Consider the following 17310-nt stretch of genomic DNA (forward strand, 5'->3'; position numbering starts at 1 on the left):
CGTCAAAAGCGATTAGCAGGAATGGAAAATGACACCTAAATGGTGAAGCCTTTTGATGCATTGTGGGAGGCCCTAATACTCAAGAAACCCTTAACATCCCACTCAAATAATTGTTTGAGTGAATATTTGAGGGATTCTGCTGCATGAATTTGGTATTTCTGGGAAGACATGGCAGAGGTGGAAAATAAGCGTAAAACAGGAGTAGCATGCACAATGTAGCCTATATCTGTGGCCAGAATGTGTCTGTGAAATGCATGCAGGACAAATTGTTCTCATCTTTCTCTCTGCCAAAAGATTAAGGATAAGTGTTAAATCCTAAAATGCGAGAAAAATACAGTTGCCAGTTATGTCTCTTTATATAGCTGGAGAAATGTGGGTGGCTTGGGCTAGTTGAATTATTGTTGTAAAAAATGATAAAGAAAAAAGATTAGATGCATTCCCAAAGCCTAATTGGTTATTTAAGGTGTCCAGAATTAGATACTGAGATGAAGAGATTTATGGACTAATTTGTTGTAATCAAAATTATGAAGGTAAATTTGTGCCTAAAAGATTTGTGTATAGTAGGCCTAAGATGTGTAAAAGTGCAAATGAAGTTACAAGCTTGATAGAAAGATTTGCATGCACACAGTGACGTAGATTCCAGTGGGGATGGGGGAGGTAACTTGCAAAACAAGCAAGTAAACAAGCATGTGACTATTTCTATTTCTCAAACTAGAGACTCTTGTGTACTTATCCTTTTGTTTAGTTGTACATCTGGCCTTCCACATTTCTTTCTGTCCTTGTTAGAGCCAGTTGTCCTTTGTCTTTGAAGACTGTAGTGTACACCTTTGTATGAAATCTTCAGTTTTTTGCCATTTTCAAGCATTGTATAGCCTTCATTCCTCAAAACAATGATTGACTGACGAGTTTTTAGAGAAAGCTGTTTCTTTTTTGCCATTTTTGAACTAATATTGACCTTAAGACATGCCAGTCTATTGCATACTGTGGCAACTCAAAAACAAACACAAAGACAATGTTAAGCTTCATTTAACGAACAAATAGCTTTCAATTCTGTCTGATATAATGGCAAGTGATTTTCTAGTGTCAAAAAAGCAATTTAGCATGATTACTCAAGGATAAGGTGTTGGAGTGATGGCTGCTGGAAATGGGTCCTATCTAGATTTGATAAAAAAATGACTTTTTTCAAATAGTGATGGTGCTGTTTTTTACATCAGTAATGTCCTGACTTTAATTTGTGATAAGCTGAATGCCACTTTGGTGAATTAAAGAACCAATTTCCTTAAGAAACAGCTAAATCTGTACATTATTCCAAACTTTTGGCCACCAGTGTATATCAGATTATTTCTGGAAAATATTTTCACCACAAACACAAATAATTTACGCTTTTGCAACTGTTCATTTACACATAAAGACTGATTCATAAAGGGAAGACACATAAAAGTTTCGCTTGCATATCACTGTTTGTAGGTGTACCATGTTTTTGGCCATATTTAAGTCAGAAGTCAGAAGAATACTGAACACATTTATTTCGTGTTATTATAAAGTTACAGATTACAACACATGATTTACACGTATGCAAAGCATTTAAATACTGTAAATCTGTTTTCTTTAGGCTTGAAACGTGGTATACACCTTCACAAAACGTTAGGTGCAAGCATGCAGGGTTTTTTTTTTTATTTATTTTTTTATTATTATTATTTTTACACTTGCAAATGTATTTACACTTTCATAAATTTTACTCTGCGCATTCAACCCGTTTAAGCATTAAATTATCTTCATACATAATCCAGTTACAGTTTAGGGGAAAAACATAAGTGTTTTTCACATAGCCTCTAGCGAGGAAGTTGCGGTAACCTTTTGAAATACCGGCTCGTAGTAAAAACTAGGAAGGTTTTCTTTTCTTTTCAACGCCCATCTCTTCAGCTCGCTGTAAACTCGAGCATCACGGAAGCAGGAAATAGTTTCTGATGCACCTGACGCAGAGTCAAACCGTCTAGTAAACACACAGCAGGTTGATTTAAACGTAATTCGTGCAGCCATCGGTAAGATGCCATATTTTATGCCCGTTTACACTGAAGTTGTTATTTTAACAGTCATTCTTGTGTGAACTTCATTTTCTAAGAAACGTAACCATATCTATGTTAGTGATGATTATTGAGAACAATAATGATTTATTAAACTTAAAACTCCTTCATGATGGTTATACTGCTAGTGAGAGAGCTTTTTGTTTTGAACAGTTAATAACCAACTTATTATTATTATGACTAGTAGTAACAGTACGCTATTTTATTTGATCATTACTTGTTTGTAATAAGTGTTTTTAATGACTGCAGACTCTCGATGATGACTGCTAACAATCTAATCTTTGCAGTGCACAATGTCAGACGGAGATGAAGAGTCATTCAAAGCTGTGGACTTGAAGCAACAGGCTCAGAAGACTCCCAAACCAGAGTCAGACATCCAGCCTCAGCAATCTCCTAGTGAAACAGATGAACACAGCACACCTTCACCAGAGGCCAGGGAGGAAACTGTCTCCTCTGCACGTACTTCAGTGGTCAAAGCTAAATGGACGTCAACTGTGGAACAGTATAAAATGAAGAGATTCTTTGTCCTCAGGGTAATCTCTGTTCTTTTTGATGTCTAGTCCTAATCACAGTTTTCTGCATTGACCACAAGTGGATGTTCTAGTGTGTTAGTAATCGTCTTGACACATAATCTACAGTACGCTTCTTTTGCGTTTTGAGTGCTTGGTGCAAACAAGCCATGGTTGCGCAGCAGTACAATTGAACGCTGCCAACAACACCTTTAGCAAACAATGGTAGTCATAATACACTGCTTTACCAGTCCGGTACTGCCCACTGACATGTGAGCTAATATTCAGTCAAACATGTATTTTGCGCCTGCAGAGATCACTGATGACTGTCTTCCTCTTTAGTCTGCCTGAGGCTATTTGGTTTGCAAATTTGAGTCTGTTGTTCAGCTCAGAGACCTAATTCGTTTTTGTGCAATTGTTCAAGTGAAAGTTGTAAAATGGGATCATCATCCCCGCCCTCAAAGCCACTGTTTCCAAATTCTCTGAAATACTATTCCATGTAAAGGACTATGAGCACTATATTGTATTGTTATATGACTTGATGAATATGCATTGTTGTGCTGACACATTTTAGCCTGGAACTTTGGACCAAGCCATTGAGGAACTTAAAGGCCTGGTGGACCCCTCAGAAGATGGTACTGTCCAGAGTGTTTGGCTCATGGCTGAGTAAGTTATTATTATTATTATTATTATTATTTTCACATGCCTGTCTAAAAGAGAACATTATAGTTAAAGGAAAGTTCATCCAAAAAAAATTCATCATTTACTAACCCTCATGTCGTTCCAAACCCATATGACCTTTTCTTTTGTGGAACACAAAAGGAGATCCACAATGGCATTTTAGTGCCATGTTAAAATTTTAAAATAAAAAAAAACCCCTAAGATTTCGAGAGTAAAGTCGTAGCATTATGAGAATAAAATCTTAATATTTTGAGAACATGTTGTAAGGAAAGCAACATCAAAGTGATGTGGTGGACAACAGCATAGTGGAATGTATTTGTCACAGTGTGTTTCCGTCGTGTTTCCAAGGACTCTTATTTTGAAGTGGTTTTTGTCCTCTGTCTTCTGTTTCCCTCGGACAACATTTCCCATAATGCACTGCCCTCATCACTGCCATCTGTTCCCCATTGTTCTCACCTGTTCTCCATTCCCTCATTAGCCCTTGTGTGTATAAATACCCTCTAGTTTTGTTCCCTCTTTGTCAGTTCTTGTTTGTTGCTGTTTGAGTTCACGGTTTTTTTTGTTTCACTTTCATCTTCATTAAAAGCCTGCAATTAGATCCAGCGTCTCCCGTCTCATCTCAGAAACTACTCATTACAGTATGGTTCTTTTGTTTCAGTAAACACCACTTACCAGGGAGATAACATTGGCTATGCAACTTTGTTAGTTAGCCGAGCTGAATTTAATGCATGTTTTTGCGAGCTCTCTGTTCATGAATGCTTGAACAGACGTTGCTTAAAGGAATATTACGGGTTCAATACAAGTTAAGCTCAATTGACAGCATTTGTGACATAATGTTGATAACCACAAAAATAAATTTTGACTTGCCCCACCTTTCCTTTAAAAAAAACAAAAATCTGGTTTACAGTGAGGCACTTACAACGGAAGTGAATGGGTGAACCATATTTAAAGAGAGCTTTTGATGTAACCATACATATCCCATTAGTAAACAAACTACCCAAACTACAGAACACAACAACAACAATCAGTAGAACAAGTAAAATATCTCCATCAGCCCTGTAAAACATGCTAAAGGCTACATGAGCTTATTTCATCCTTAAATGAAATCCAGATTTTTTGTCATATTGTGCACTCCACAATCAAACCACAGTCCATTATCCCACTCTGTGCTCTGTAAATAAGTAAAATGTGCAGGAAGTAATTAAACTGAAATTAACAGGGAGCAGAATAGGGCTGCTAGAAGACATTTTGCTAAATGCACAGGCAGATGTCAACTTCTATTTGTCTGGGAGCAGGCTTTCAAGAAACAGTTCAATGGCCTTGCTATATGATAATTAATAATATATTCCCCATGCTCCGGACTGGCACTCATACACACAGACTTATTTCCTGTGCAGCTCTGTGGTTTGAGCTTTGACTTGAAACAAAAGATGAAATTCATGTGGTTCATGCTTTGCGACTGCTATAAATTTCTTATGAAAGACATTGTTGGAAATAGCTTTAGCTGTACATTTTCTGTATATGCTTTCAAAATAAAGACATAACATTTTAGTTGCATTAAAGTGGCTTTAAATTGTGTTTTAGCTCTGAGCATGTCCCCACATTCATCCATCCATCTTCTGTAGCCGCTTGTCCTGTGTATGGTCGGTAGCCACTTGTCCTATGTAGGGTCACCAGGGTTTTTCCTGGCTCAAAATGAGGCAGAGGTGGTACCATCCTGATCATGTGCACACATACACTTGTACCATGCCTTCCACTGGCTGAAGCAAACACTTACAAGCAACATATTTTAGGTGTTCCAATAACTGGATGATTGAAGAAAATGACAATTATCAACTTATAGCATATTTAATTAAAAAAGCTAACCTGTTCAACATTAATTAAATACAACATAACAGCTAATGTGTTAATTTATAGTTGATTGATTAACTTGATTAACCGCTTAAACTGATAATAAGATCATCTCTGATCTCAGGTATGTGGGTGGGTATGGTGGGATGGGACGATGTGTAGAGACCACTGTTTTACAGCTTGGATTGGACTGATCGCTTAGATTGACAGGTCTTGATTTACCATGCGCGCAACTGAAACAGTGCTGGATCTTATTACTTGTTACTTAAATTATGTAATTATGTTTCTAGTTTATTGTGGCATTTACAAATGTAAGTAGATCTTAGGTTCAGTAAAACCCTCAGATCACTTGTTTGGAGAGTTTTTTGGACTTTTGATGAAAAAGGCTACCTTGGTTCCAAATGCCATAACTTGCTTTGAGATAACAATACAAAATTTTGCCCAGATACAGTTGACATAATTGTAGTCATCATATCAAGCATGAATAATTAACAAAATGAATAAATAAACTGCATCACTTTCTCAGCAGTGTTGTAACATAAGAGCCTCCAAACATGAGATGTACATGTTTGCATTTTTGAGAAAATCAAGATTATGCGTGGTTAGTAATTTTTAAGTCACTGAAAGAAGGCCATAAAATACATAATAGATTTTGTAGACTCCAGTTTTTGCTCACAAAATTAACTTTTGTGAGACACTTCTTGTGTTAGAAAGGGCGTATCGGATCACGCTCTTCTTCTGAGGTAAATTCACAGCGTGTCTTCTTCCAAAAACGATAATGAGCTCAAACGGGAAAGACTGTACCTCTTGTTGGTTTCATACGGATTACACAATCAGAGAATATTTATTTTCGATTTAAATTGGTTCATTTAAAAGTAAACAATTCAAGCTTTCTATAGACATATTTCTCACGTCTGCGAGGCAAGTATACGCTGAGTTTCGGTTAATTTTCGTGACGCACTCCAGACAGAACAGTTTTGCTGTTATTGTGAGTGTACACAAATAAAAGTAAACCCTTTATAGTTTCGAGTGATGTCTTACTCTTATCTGTATGACGAAAAATATTGGAGTATTTCTTTCTGCTGTTTTCAGGGAAAAAGTCAGGTGATCGCAGAGGATTGGCTATGTTATGTTATCAATATAAAAAACAACTCAAACAGGAGCAATTCAAATACTGAATTTTGGGGGCATTTCCGACCCTGTACGATGTTATTTTGAGCCAATGCCTGATTAGCTTGCTTGTTGTTAAGCTTAATGGAGAGCTATTGCCTAAGTTCTGCTGGCTCTATGGAGATTTTTGTATAGTGGTTTGTAACACTACTTAGTGGAAAGGAGAAGCAGATTTCCTGGTTCAGGTAGGAGTTTTAATCATGCACTCTGACGCTTACAGTTCCACACTCGTCGGTTTTACAGGCAAACATTTACTTAAACACTTCCAGTTCAATACACTAATCATACAACAGAATGTCACGTCGTGGCCTTTCTTGCACCAGTCTCTCTCTCACCGCGTCTTCTGGCGGTGTGGCTCTTTTATGCCGCTCTCCCCGTGCTCACTGAAATTAGAGACAGGTGTTAGACATAATTTAGCTCAGGTGTAAGCGCCCTTACCGCTTTCTCTCTCTCCGGAGAGATGCTTGACCACGCCCCCGCTGCCACATGGTTTAATTTCACAGCAGTGGCAAACTATGTCGAAGTTTAGGGCAAACATTATCCTTACCTGGCTGTCACAAATGAAGGCTGGTCAGGTAGACCTTGATGTTGCTCCTCAGGGTGCTCGTTCTGCGTGCGTTAACTGTGTGGAGGCTGTGACAAAGAATGTCGGGGAGGGGGAGGGGCTCGTGTGGTCTTGCAGAATTACAATTTAAATGCAGATGTAGGGCACACGTTTAATTGAGAATTGATGACAAGGGCCACATTTAAATAAAAACTCAAACATACATTAAAAATAAGAAATGACAAAAAGGGCACTTATCTAGTGAAAGAGGGTGGGTGCTTGAGCACCACTTGGGGTCTGCCTGAGTTTCGTTGACAATCGGAGGCAGCTGCCTCATAATTCTGAAAACCCTGGTCTTTGGGCTGAAGGCAGGGCAGGTGGCTAGTCCATCACAGGGCTAACACACACAGACATACACATTCACACTCTCACCTACAGGCAATTCACTTGACCTGCATGTTTTTGGACTGTGGGGGAAACCAGAGCACCCAGTGGAAACCCGCACGAACATGGAGAACATGCAAACTCCGCACAGAAAGGTCCTGGGTGAGATGGGAGAAGGGACTTGAACTGGGGACAGCAGGGCTACCCACTGAGCCACCGTGCCGCCCTATGTCCCCACATTGTTCATTAAAAGACATGTTTTTTAAAACATGCTCGTATGCAAAACTACCAAACAAATGTATAAAATAAATGAAACCACTCAAAATAACAAATTATAAAATAACTCATAATTTATGAAGCAGTAAAGCTTGCAGTTCATTTTAATTACAAAAGATGCAAAATCATGATCATTTAAGTTTAGTCTCTGCATTAGAGGGATTTGTATGGAGAGAGTTAACAGGTTGGTCTGTTGATGCCAAAGGCAACTCTGACAAACCACTCTGTATCACGTCCAAAGGCCCTGGAGCACCGCTGAAAGCCACAGGGCCTATTAGTGTGTGTGCATGTGTGTGTGTCTGTGTAAGTGTGTGAGGTCCTTCACACCCAAGTCCCCAGGCCCACATGTACAGTCAAGTTGAAATCATTCCATTTGCATAGTCAGAAGTACCTAAACTTGGCACAGTCTCTTATTCTATAGTCCTAAGTGTGCTTAGCAAAGTGTCCTTCATAAGTCACTGGGAACTCCAAGCCCCTGTGTTTTACGAAGAGAATTACATCTGTGCTATGTTTCTGTCACTGCCCACCGGGTCAGAGAGCTGTTGCAGAGTACACAGATCTGGATATAAGTTTTGTGTTTTCCCCCCTTGTCTCACAATTGCTTGCTGAAATACAGAGGAAGGAGTTTTGAGATGTGGAGAATTTTAAGACAGTATGTACAGTACAGCATCTCTCTCTCTCTCTCTTTCTCTCTCTCTTTCTCTCTCATGCCCCGGAGCTCTCCATACTTGATTTTCACTGCAACAATGGCCAATTGGGGTGAAAGCACTTGCAAAAAATATGAGCTTAGGAATTTGGAGATTTAGAATTGTTTGGGTTTTTATTTAAACAAACATTTAATTAATATAAAAGGTGGCTTATGCATCAGTTATGCATTTCCTGAATACATCTCTTTGGGATCTGAAAATGTGGGCATGCATATTTTAAGAAGCATGCCAAAGGCAACTGCCAAAATTCGGGAGCTGTTAGAATATGTAGGCCTAAATAATTGAGACTCATGCTTATAGACTATTTTGTGAAGTCTCAGAGTAAGTCAACACAGAATTCATGCCATTTCATAAAAACATGCCCACAAGTCTGAATGAATCTGTATCTGAGTAAACTCCTAAAATAAATGCATTTGAGACCATAAAATTCACAATACAGTGAAATCCCATACATTTGTGCAAATTATGTAGTTATACATATTATTCTGCAATAGAGTAATTTTTGGTTGGGTTTATTAGCTTTGTTTTGTCAGAACGGAGCTACTCACTGCAATTGCTTGAAAGGTATTTAGCTATCTGAAAAAGGATGCTCTAAGTTGTGTCACTTTTGGTGGAGGGGGGATGAAATAAAAACAGTGACAAAATTCATAACAACTTTAAACATAATCTGTCAAACTCTTAATTAATGTCTGTCCAAGAACCTTTTACAAAATCCTTTCCATGTTTTATGAAAGCTGTGGAAAGGATTGTGAGATACAGATTTGTAGGAATGTAGGCCAGTGTTGTAGTCAGACTGATTTACTGTATGCAACACAGCAGAGGTCTTTAGGCCCCCTGTAGGGGATCCAGCTAACATGTTTCCGAGAATTAAACTCTGATCGTAAGTAGTTCCTTAAGTCTATATGTTGCTTATTCAAGATATTAACTTTTTATTTTTCAGTAAAAATTTAGAATTTTTAGTACTTCACAAAATAATGATGAAATAGCATCTGGAAATACTCAAATACTCAATTCCTGTCAGGGCTATCTTTATGTCCAGGACAACCACAAAGAATAAATAAAAAATTAAAACAACTGAAAGTTTTATTGCGGTAAATAACTGAATCTGATTTGCAAATGTGGCACAGAAAAGGTGCATTGACACAGATTTTTTAAATGAGACACAGAGGCAACATTAATGTATTTAAACAGGAATCATAATCATGGGAAACGTGTATTGCATGCTCATATGTTTAATCTTATGCTGAGAGTCAGCGTATGCATGCTAATTGTCATGACATTTTCGGTGGTTTGTGCCAGATCGATTGTGGCTCTGGTCTGCTTTTAGTCCATGGTCTAGTTTAAAGGAATGGCCAGGTTCAATACAAGTTAAGCTCAGTCAGCAGCATTTGTGGCATAATATTGATTACCACAAAACTTTATTTTAGTAAAATAACTTTAATAGTTTAATAACTTTATTTGCCTCTCCTTTTCTTTAAAAAAAAAAAAAGCAAAAATGTGGTGTACAGTGAGGCTTTTACAATGAAATTGCATGGGGGCCAATTTTTGAATATTAAAATACAAAGCCACAAGACGTTAACAATATGCGTGTAAACATGATTTTAGTGTGATAAAATCACTTACTAACCTCTTCTGTGTAAAGTTACAGCCAATTTGATAATTTTACAAAATTATGATGTAATGTCAACAAAAGCCTAAAACCTTAAAATTGCTGTAAAAATGACCATTTAAACAACTTTACAGCTCAAATAATATGAGTTTTAACAGAAGAATTAATGGAAGTGCTTTTAAAAATTATAAGCTTAAGATTTCTACCTTTAAACCCTCCAAAAATTGGCCACATTCACTTTCATTGGCCACATTCACTTCCATTGTAAGTAACTGTAACCTTGATTTTTGCTTTTTTTTTCTAAAGAAAAGGAGGGACGAGTCGAAATTAGTTTTTGTCGTAATCAACATAATGCCACAAATGCTGCCGATTGAGCTTAATTTGTATTGAACCCGAAACATTCCTTTAATTATACTGTACACCCAATCCAGGTTCACTTTGTTTACACATTTGTCTAATGACGAGATGAGAACACCAGCCCGATCTCATGAAAAGTCGTACATAATTTACAGTACGAGTTGGCTATTTCGTATGGTCTCGCACGATGTTGTTCGCATAAACTCGTACGTCTTCATCACGTGCAAATTCCTGGATGTCTAATGCGGAAGTAAGCACGAGATCCACGCGAGGCGTTAAGGACATACTTATTAATATTATCCCCTTACCCAAACCCCTTATCTATACTTAACCAACCAGTAGAGTGTGTAAACATGATAGGAAGCTGTTGTGTGTCACAGAAACAAGTAATTGTCATGTATTAGGTGGAAACGATGTCCAGCGATATCATTGGCTGTAGTGAAAGTCGTAGGATTTCAAACAAGTGCAGTCACACAATATCATACGAATTAGCCAAATTTAGAAAAGTCGTACGAATCCTGACTATTTCGCCTTGAGAGTGTGTTGAACACAGATAATGTAAATGCAAAGAGAACTGATAAGGTCTTACAGTATAAGGTCATGTAGTTTAAATAACTGTATATATTTGGATCACATAAGGTTTGCTTTATATCGTCCCATTTTTTAAATAATATTAATTTGTATCACTTTTTGCAAGAAAAAATACTTTATGGACAAGAAACCTAAGCTTTCAAACAAGAAAATGATTAGTTTTACTGTGGAAAAGCTTATTGTCGAGGCCTGCCTATATTTGTTTATTCCCTCTTTTTCTTGTGTAGGATAGATCATTGGAACAATGAGAAAGAGCGTCTAGTGCTCATTACAGAGAATACCCTCCTTATCTGCAAGTATGACTTTGTCATGCTCAACTGTGAGCAAATCCAGAGGATTCCACTCAATTTCATCGACCGCATCTGCCAAGGCAACTTCTGCTTTCCACAACGCTCCCTCCTGACGTGAGTAAAACCCTCTCCCTCCAGCCGTTCATTCACTTTTAAAAAGACCATATCTCATCTTCATTTGCCAGCAGTTCCTCGTCACCTGCACATCTGATTTTCTCAGTTTCTGCTCAACTGTAAACTTTAGAAACAAAAAATACAAGCACTAAAAAGTTTCCACACTCCACTGATTTTTATTTCACCACCTGTTGCCATGAGTAGCAAGGTCTTTAACCATCAAGATCTTTTTCTAAGAAACAGTTTACACACTGGCTTACTCACAGTTCTGGTAATCACTTGTAGATTCCTCTCCACCTTTTTCATGTCATGCTATATCCGGCCTGGTCTCATTAAATTTACGTGACCATGACAACATTTTTGCAATTCAAAATTTACGTGCTGTATAACACGTTTGGCTGCAGGTTTCCAGTGAAATGTCCAGCGGGGGGCGCCAAAAGCCAGTGAAATGGTGTCGTATTCAGATGAGGTTTTAAGTTGAATTTTAGATGGATGTTTTAATGATTAAAACATACAGTACCTCACTAACCTAAAACTTTTTAGCCTGAACCTAACCAACAGTGTTTTAAAAGACGTTAAAAGGACATCCTTACCTAATCAACGCCTAAACTTAACTGATAGTGTTTTAAAATGCAGAAGCGAAATGAAAAGAACATTTCCTGAAGCAAGCACATCATTTCGTGTCGCTTGTATGACTCTGTCGGGTCACGTGTCAGCTTGAGTTCATGGCTGGTCTTGAACCGTGGTCCTCTGAATCCAAAGTCCAACACTTGAGGTGAGTTACAGCTCAAGCTAATCACCTTGGAATAGGTGTATATATGTAGGTGGGTCTGTATTACAAGCGTTAAAATGTATTGTTTTTCAAAAGATACATTAGAGTGAAAGTGTGACGATATAACATAGCAGGATCTGAGTAATAGAGAGAAAAATAAGTATTTATAAAGTTATAATCAGCCATTGAAGTCATGATTTGAGTGAAAGGGAATAAAACACACAGTTGCTGTAGCGCCTCTAGTGTTCATTTCACCTGGAAACTGCAGGGAATTGTACCTGGAGACACGTATAACAAGTTTTGCAAAAATATATATAGAGTCATGTTTTCAGTATGAGACTAGGTTGGCTAAATTGCCTTATAAATGGAAGGTCTGGGGAAATATACAATATGTGAAGAGGTGTTCTGTAGATGACAACCTGTTCAGTTATGAAACTCTACATGGTGCAAGATGATAGGTTCTTTTGACTGTTAACTGTCAGCCAATCAGCTTGCGTACCCTGTTTGTCCAGAATTTAATTTGTCTTGCCTCAGACATTTGCAGGTAAGACTGTTTCACTGCAGTGCGCTAGAGAGTTTTTGCACCAAAACCCTCCTTCTCCCTGGCATCACCTGTTTAGATCCGCTTGTATGGGATGTTTCTTTATGTCTAATTAAGCAGCATGTTTTACATGCTTGACGCAGCATGTCTGTGTATGTTCTTAGCAATAGCAAGTCTTTGTATAGAACTTGCTTTGCAGCAGCAGCATTAGCTGATCTTGTCTGCCAAGATTAATGTCACCAACTTTTCATATTCATGATAATACTTTATTCTGAATAAATTGAATATATTTTTATTTATAAATGTATTCTGAGAGTTCTCATGACTGAAATATATTTTTTTATCAGAGCTATTGTACAGCACACTATCCTAAATTACTAATTGGATTGATGTTTTGGATAAAGTGCCCAGGTGTTCCAACTGGGTCCATAATCTGTAATATTCTCTCATTACAACATTTAGTATCTTTGTGAATATTTTAACCAATGGTTCCCATTCATATCTGTACTTTTCTATATCCTCGGTATGGTGCTTAAAGCCTTAAACAGACAAATGAGGAAAAAGCAGAGACCATGAGTCATTTTTCTTAACCGTATTAGAGGTTTTTACAGGGTGATAATGCCCACAATGCAGCTCAGGATTTAACAAATGGCAGCAAAGGGGAAGGAGGCCAGAGCCTCTTTTCTTCTCTTAATTTTTTGTGTGGAAGGATTATGTGTAGGGAAATGGGATGTAAGGGGGACTTTATAACACAGGGAGGAGAGAGCTGTCAGTGCAGCTCTTGTGTAACCGATTAGTGGTAGAAATTAATGTAGTCCTTTCATCCAAACCTTTTAAAGCTGGCTCAGGGGACACCAACCCAAGTAAAACTAATTTGATGAATAAAACGTAATGTGGCGTGAAGTGCTTAGGAGAGGCAGGCCGTATTGGGCTGACTTTATCTCCCCACATTACATTCAATTATAAATAAAACACCACTGAAAACCACCCTAGAGTGCTGGAGGAAAAAAGGCAAGCTTTAAACCAAAGCCACTCTTTCTCTTTTTCGTCCCTGTTTCTTCTTTTGCTTAATAATTTCTCACATTTTATATAATCAATAATCTCACATTTCATCACTCTTATCATTTTCTCCTGTCTCATTATTAATCTCTTACTCAAGCTGTCTGCATTTCTCTCTTTTAGGCAAATGTCCACAGAGTTTTCTATTTAAATTCATCATCTCTAGGGTTAGGGAGTAACGCAATACATGTAACAGGATTTTTTATTTAAAATACAAAAATATTAGTAACTGTACAGTATTCCACTACAGTTACAATTTTAATCGTTAGTAATCAGAATACATTTACATTGAAAAAGCATTTTGATTACTTGTTATTATATAGTTGTTAATAACTTGTTTATAGTCAAAACAAGTGAAAAAAAAACTGTGCTGAAGAAGAAACCCAAAGTATTTATATTATGTTATTGACCTTGAGTAATTTAATGGAATACGTTCATATTAGATATTACAGCATGTATTCTGTAATCTGGATTGGAATACATTTTAAAAGTAACCATCCCAACTCTGATCATCTCACGGAAATCTCACTCCATCCTTTCATCTCTAATCACTCCAATTGATGAGCCCTTCTTTCTACTATGGTTAGTTATATTTGTCACCTTAGTTGACTTTTGTCTTCCCCCTACTTAGTGGCACAGCTGAATACTTAAAATCCCACAAAGGCAAACTTTAGTAATTATTTAATATTATGGGCCAGCATCACTAAAATTAATTAGTGAAATGCCTCTGGGCAACATGTGACATAAGATCTTCATGTCACCAATGTATAAATTGTGAAGTCCCATTGTTAGAGTGCTTTAATTTCTGCATTTTAAGGAAACTTTTAGTGTGTTACACATTTGTGTGATTCACTATTACTTGTCTTGTGGCATCAGAGGTTAACACTGAGGATTTTTTTTTTGGTCGTTGGTCACATGACAAAATTTGCCTGAAAGCTCGTGAGATTTCAGCAGAATTGGAACAAATCAAATCAAATCACATTTATTGTCACGCAGCCATATACACAGGTGCAATGGTGTGTGAAATTCTTGTGTGCAGTTCCGATCAATATAGCAGTCGTGACAGTGATGAGACATATACTAATTTACAATAACATCAAATTAACACAACACAATTTAAAGTCTAATATACACATAATTACACACAACACAATATGCAAATAATAACATACACTGTACATTATACAATATGCACAATATAGATACACATTATTCAATAAAAATAAAAAAATAAAGTATATATACAGGTGCATCTCAATAAATTAGAATGTCGTGGAAAAGTTCATTTATTTAAGTAATTCAACTCAAATTGTGAAACTTGTGTATTAAATAAATTCAATGCACACAGATTGAAGTAGTTTAAGTCTTTGGTTCTTTTAATTGTGATGATTTTGGCTCACATTTAACAAAAATCCACCAATTCACTATCTCAAAAAATTAGAATACATCATAAGACCAATAAAAAAAAAATTTTTAGTGAATTGTTGGCCTTCTGGAAAGTATGTTCATTTACTGTATATGTACTCAATACTTGGTAGGGGCTCCTTTTGCTTTAATTACTGCCTCAATTCGGCGTGGCATGGAGGTGATCAGTTTGTGGCACTGCTGAGGTGGTATGGAAGCCCAGGTTTCTTTGACAGTGGCCTTCAGCTCATCTGCATTTTTTGGTCTCTTGTTTCTCATTTTCCTCTTGACAATACCCCATAGATTCTCTATGGGGTTCAGGTCTGGTGAGTTTGCTGGCCAGTCAAGCACACCAACACCATGGTCATTTAACCAACTTTTGGTGCTTTTGGCAGTGTGGGCAGGTGCCAAATCCTGCTGGAAAATGAACTCAGCATCTTTAAAAAGCTGGTCAGCAGAAGGAAGCCTGAAGTGCTCCAAAATTTCTTGGTAAACGGGTGCAGTGACTTTGGTTTTCAAAAAACACAATGGACCAACACCAGCAGATGACATTGCACCCCAAATCATCACAGACTGTGGAAACTTAACACTGGACTTCAAGCAACTTGGGCTATGAGCTTCTCCACCCTTCCTCCAGACTCTAGGACCTTGGTTTCCAAATGAAATAAAAACTTGCTCTCATCTGAAAAGAGGACTTTGGAACACTGGGCAACAGTCCAGTTCTTCTTCTCCTTAGCCCAGGTAAGACGCCTCTGACGTTGTCTGTGGTTCAGGAGTGGCTTATCAAGAGGAATATGACAACTGTAGCCAAATTCCTTGACATGTCTGTGTGTGGTGGCTCTTGATGCCTTGACCCCAGCCTCAGTCCATTCCTTGTGAAGTTCACCCAAATTCTTGAATCGATTTTGCTTGACAATCATAAGGCTGCGGTTCTCTCGGTTGGTTGTGCATCTTTTTCTTCCACACTTTTCCCTTCCACTCAACTTTCTGTTTACATGGTTGGATACAGCACTCTGTGAACAGCCAGCTTCTTTGGCAATGAATGTTTGTGGCTTACCCTCCTTGTGAAGGGTGTCAATGATTGTCTTCTGGACAACTGTCAGATCAGCAGTCTTCCCCATGATTGTGTAGCCTAGTGAACCAAACTGAGAGACCATTTTGAAGGCTCAGGAAACCTTTGCAGGTGTTTTGAGTTGATTAGCTGATTGGCATGTCACCATATTCTAATTTTTTGAGATAATGAATTGGTGGGTTTTTGTTAAATGTGAGCCAAAATCATCACAATTAAAAGAACCAAAGACTTAAACTACTTCAATCTGTGTGCATTGAATTTATTTAATACACGAGTTTCACAATTTGAGTTGAATTACCGAAATAAATGAACTTTTCCACGACATTCTAATTTATTGAGATGCACCTGTAGTAGTATATATAGAATGTACAGTAGGTTGTATTGTACTGTATTGACATTCAGGCTGTTGGTTGATAGTAAGTTGTTAAGAGAGAATATATATAATAATAATGTAATTTATGACAGTCCGGGGTGAGATATAAGAGTAAGAGTAATAAAGTGCAGTGCTGATGTATTTTGATTGTGGGAGATCAAGAGTTCAAGAGTCTGATTGCTTGGGGGAAGAAGCTATCATGGAGTCGGCTGGTGTGGGTCCTGATGCTGCGATATCGCCTGCCTGATGGTAGCAGTGAGAACAGCCCATGGCTCGGGTGGCTGGAGTCTCTGATGATCCTCCGAGCTTTTTTCATTACACCGCCTTGTATATATTTCCTGGAGGGAGGGAAGCTCACCTCCGATGATGTGTCTGGCAGTTCGCACCACCCTTTGCAGTGCTTTGCGGTTGTGGGCGGTGCTATTGCCGTACCAGGCGGAGATGCAGCCAGTCAGGATGCTCTCTACAGTGCAGGTTTAGAACCGTGTGAGGATGTGGCAGTTCATTCCAAACTTCCTCAGCCGTCTCAGGAAGAAGAGGCGCTGATGAACCTTCTTCACAACGACTTCAGTGTGGATGGACCATGTGATGTGGACTCCCAGGAACTTGAAGCTGCTGACTCTCTCCACTGGTGCTCCATTGATGGTGATGGGACTGTGTTCTCTGTCTTTCCTTCTGAAGTCTACCACAAGTTCCTTTGTCTTACTGACGTTGAGGGAGAGGTTGTGCTCCTGATACCAGTGTGTCAGAGTGTGCACCTCCTCTCTGTAGGCTGTTTCATCATTGTCAGTGATCAGACCTACCACCGTCGTGTCATCAGCAAACTTAATGATGGCATTGGAGCTATGTGTTGCCACACAGTCATGTGTGTACAAGGAATACAAGAGTGGGCTGTATTCACAAAGAGTGAACAGCCGTCATT

The 17310-nt window shown here is 38.1% G+C and overlaps 1 protein-coding gene across 1 annotated transcript in view; it reads left to right on the top strand.

The window, feature by feature from the left end:
- Positions 1-1893: 1893 nt before the first annotated feature.
- Positions 1894-17310, top strand: part of LOC127449652 (tumor protein p63-regulated gene 1-like protein) — a 33186-nt gene continuing 17769 nt past the window's right edge. Inside the window, exons 1-4 of the mRNA XM_051713202.1 lie at positions 1894-2042; positions 2372-2617; positions 3168-3259; positions 10991-11167. Of these exons, the coding sequence (XP_051569162.1) occupies positions 2378-2617; positions 3168-3259; positions 10991-11167 (509 nt within the window). The 5' untranslated portion in view covers positions 1894-2042; positions 2372-2377. The remainder of the gene's footprint in view (positions 2043-2371; positions 2618-3167; positions 3260-10990; positions 11168-17310) is intronic.

This window comes from Myxocyprinus asiaticus, chromosome 12 (genome assembly GCF_019703515.2).
Source record: "Myxocyprinus asiaticus isolate MX2 ecotype Aquarium Trade chromosome 12, UBuf_Myxa_2, whole genome shotgun sequence".
Classification (NCBI taxonomy): domain Eukaryota; kingdom Metazoa; phylum Chordata; class Actinopteri; order Cypriniformes; family Catostomidae; genus Myxocyprinus; species Myxocyprinus asiaticus.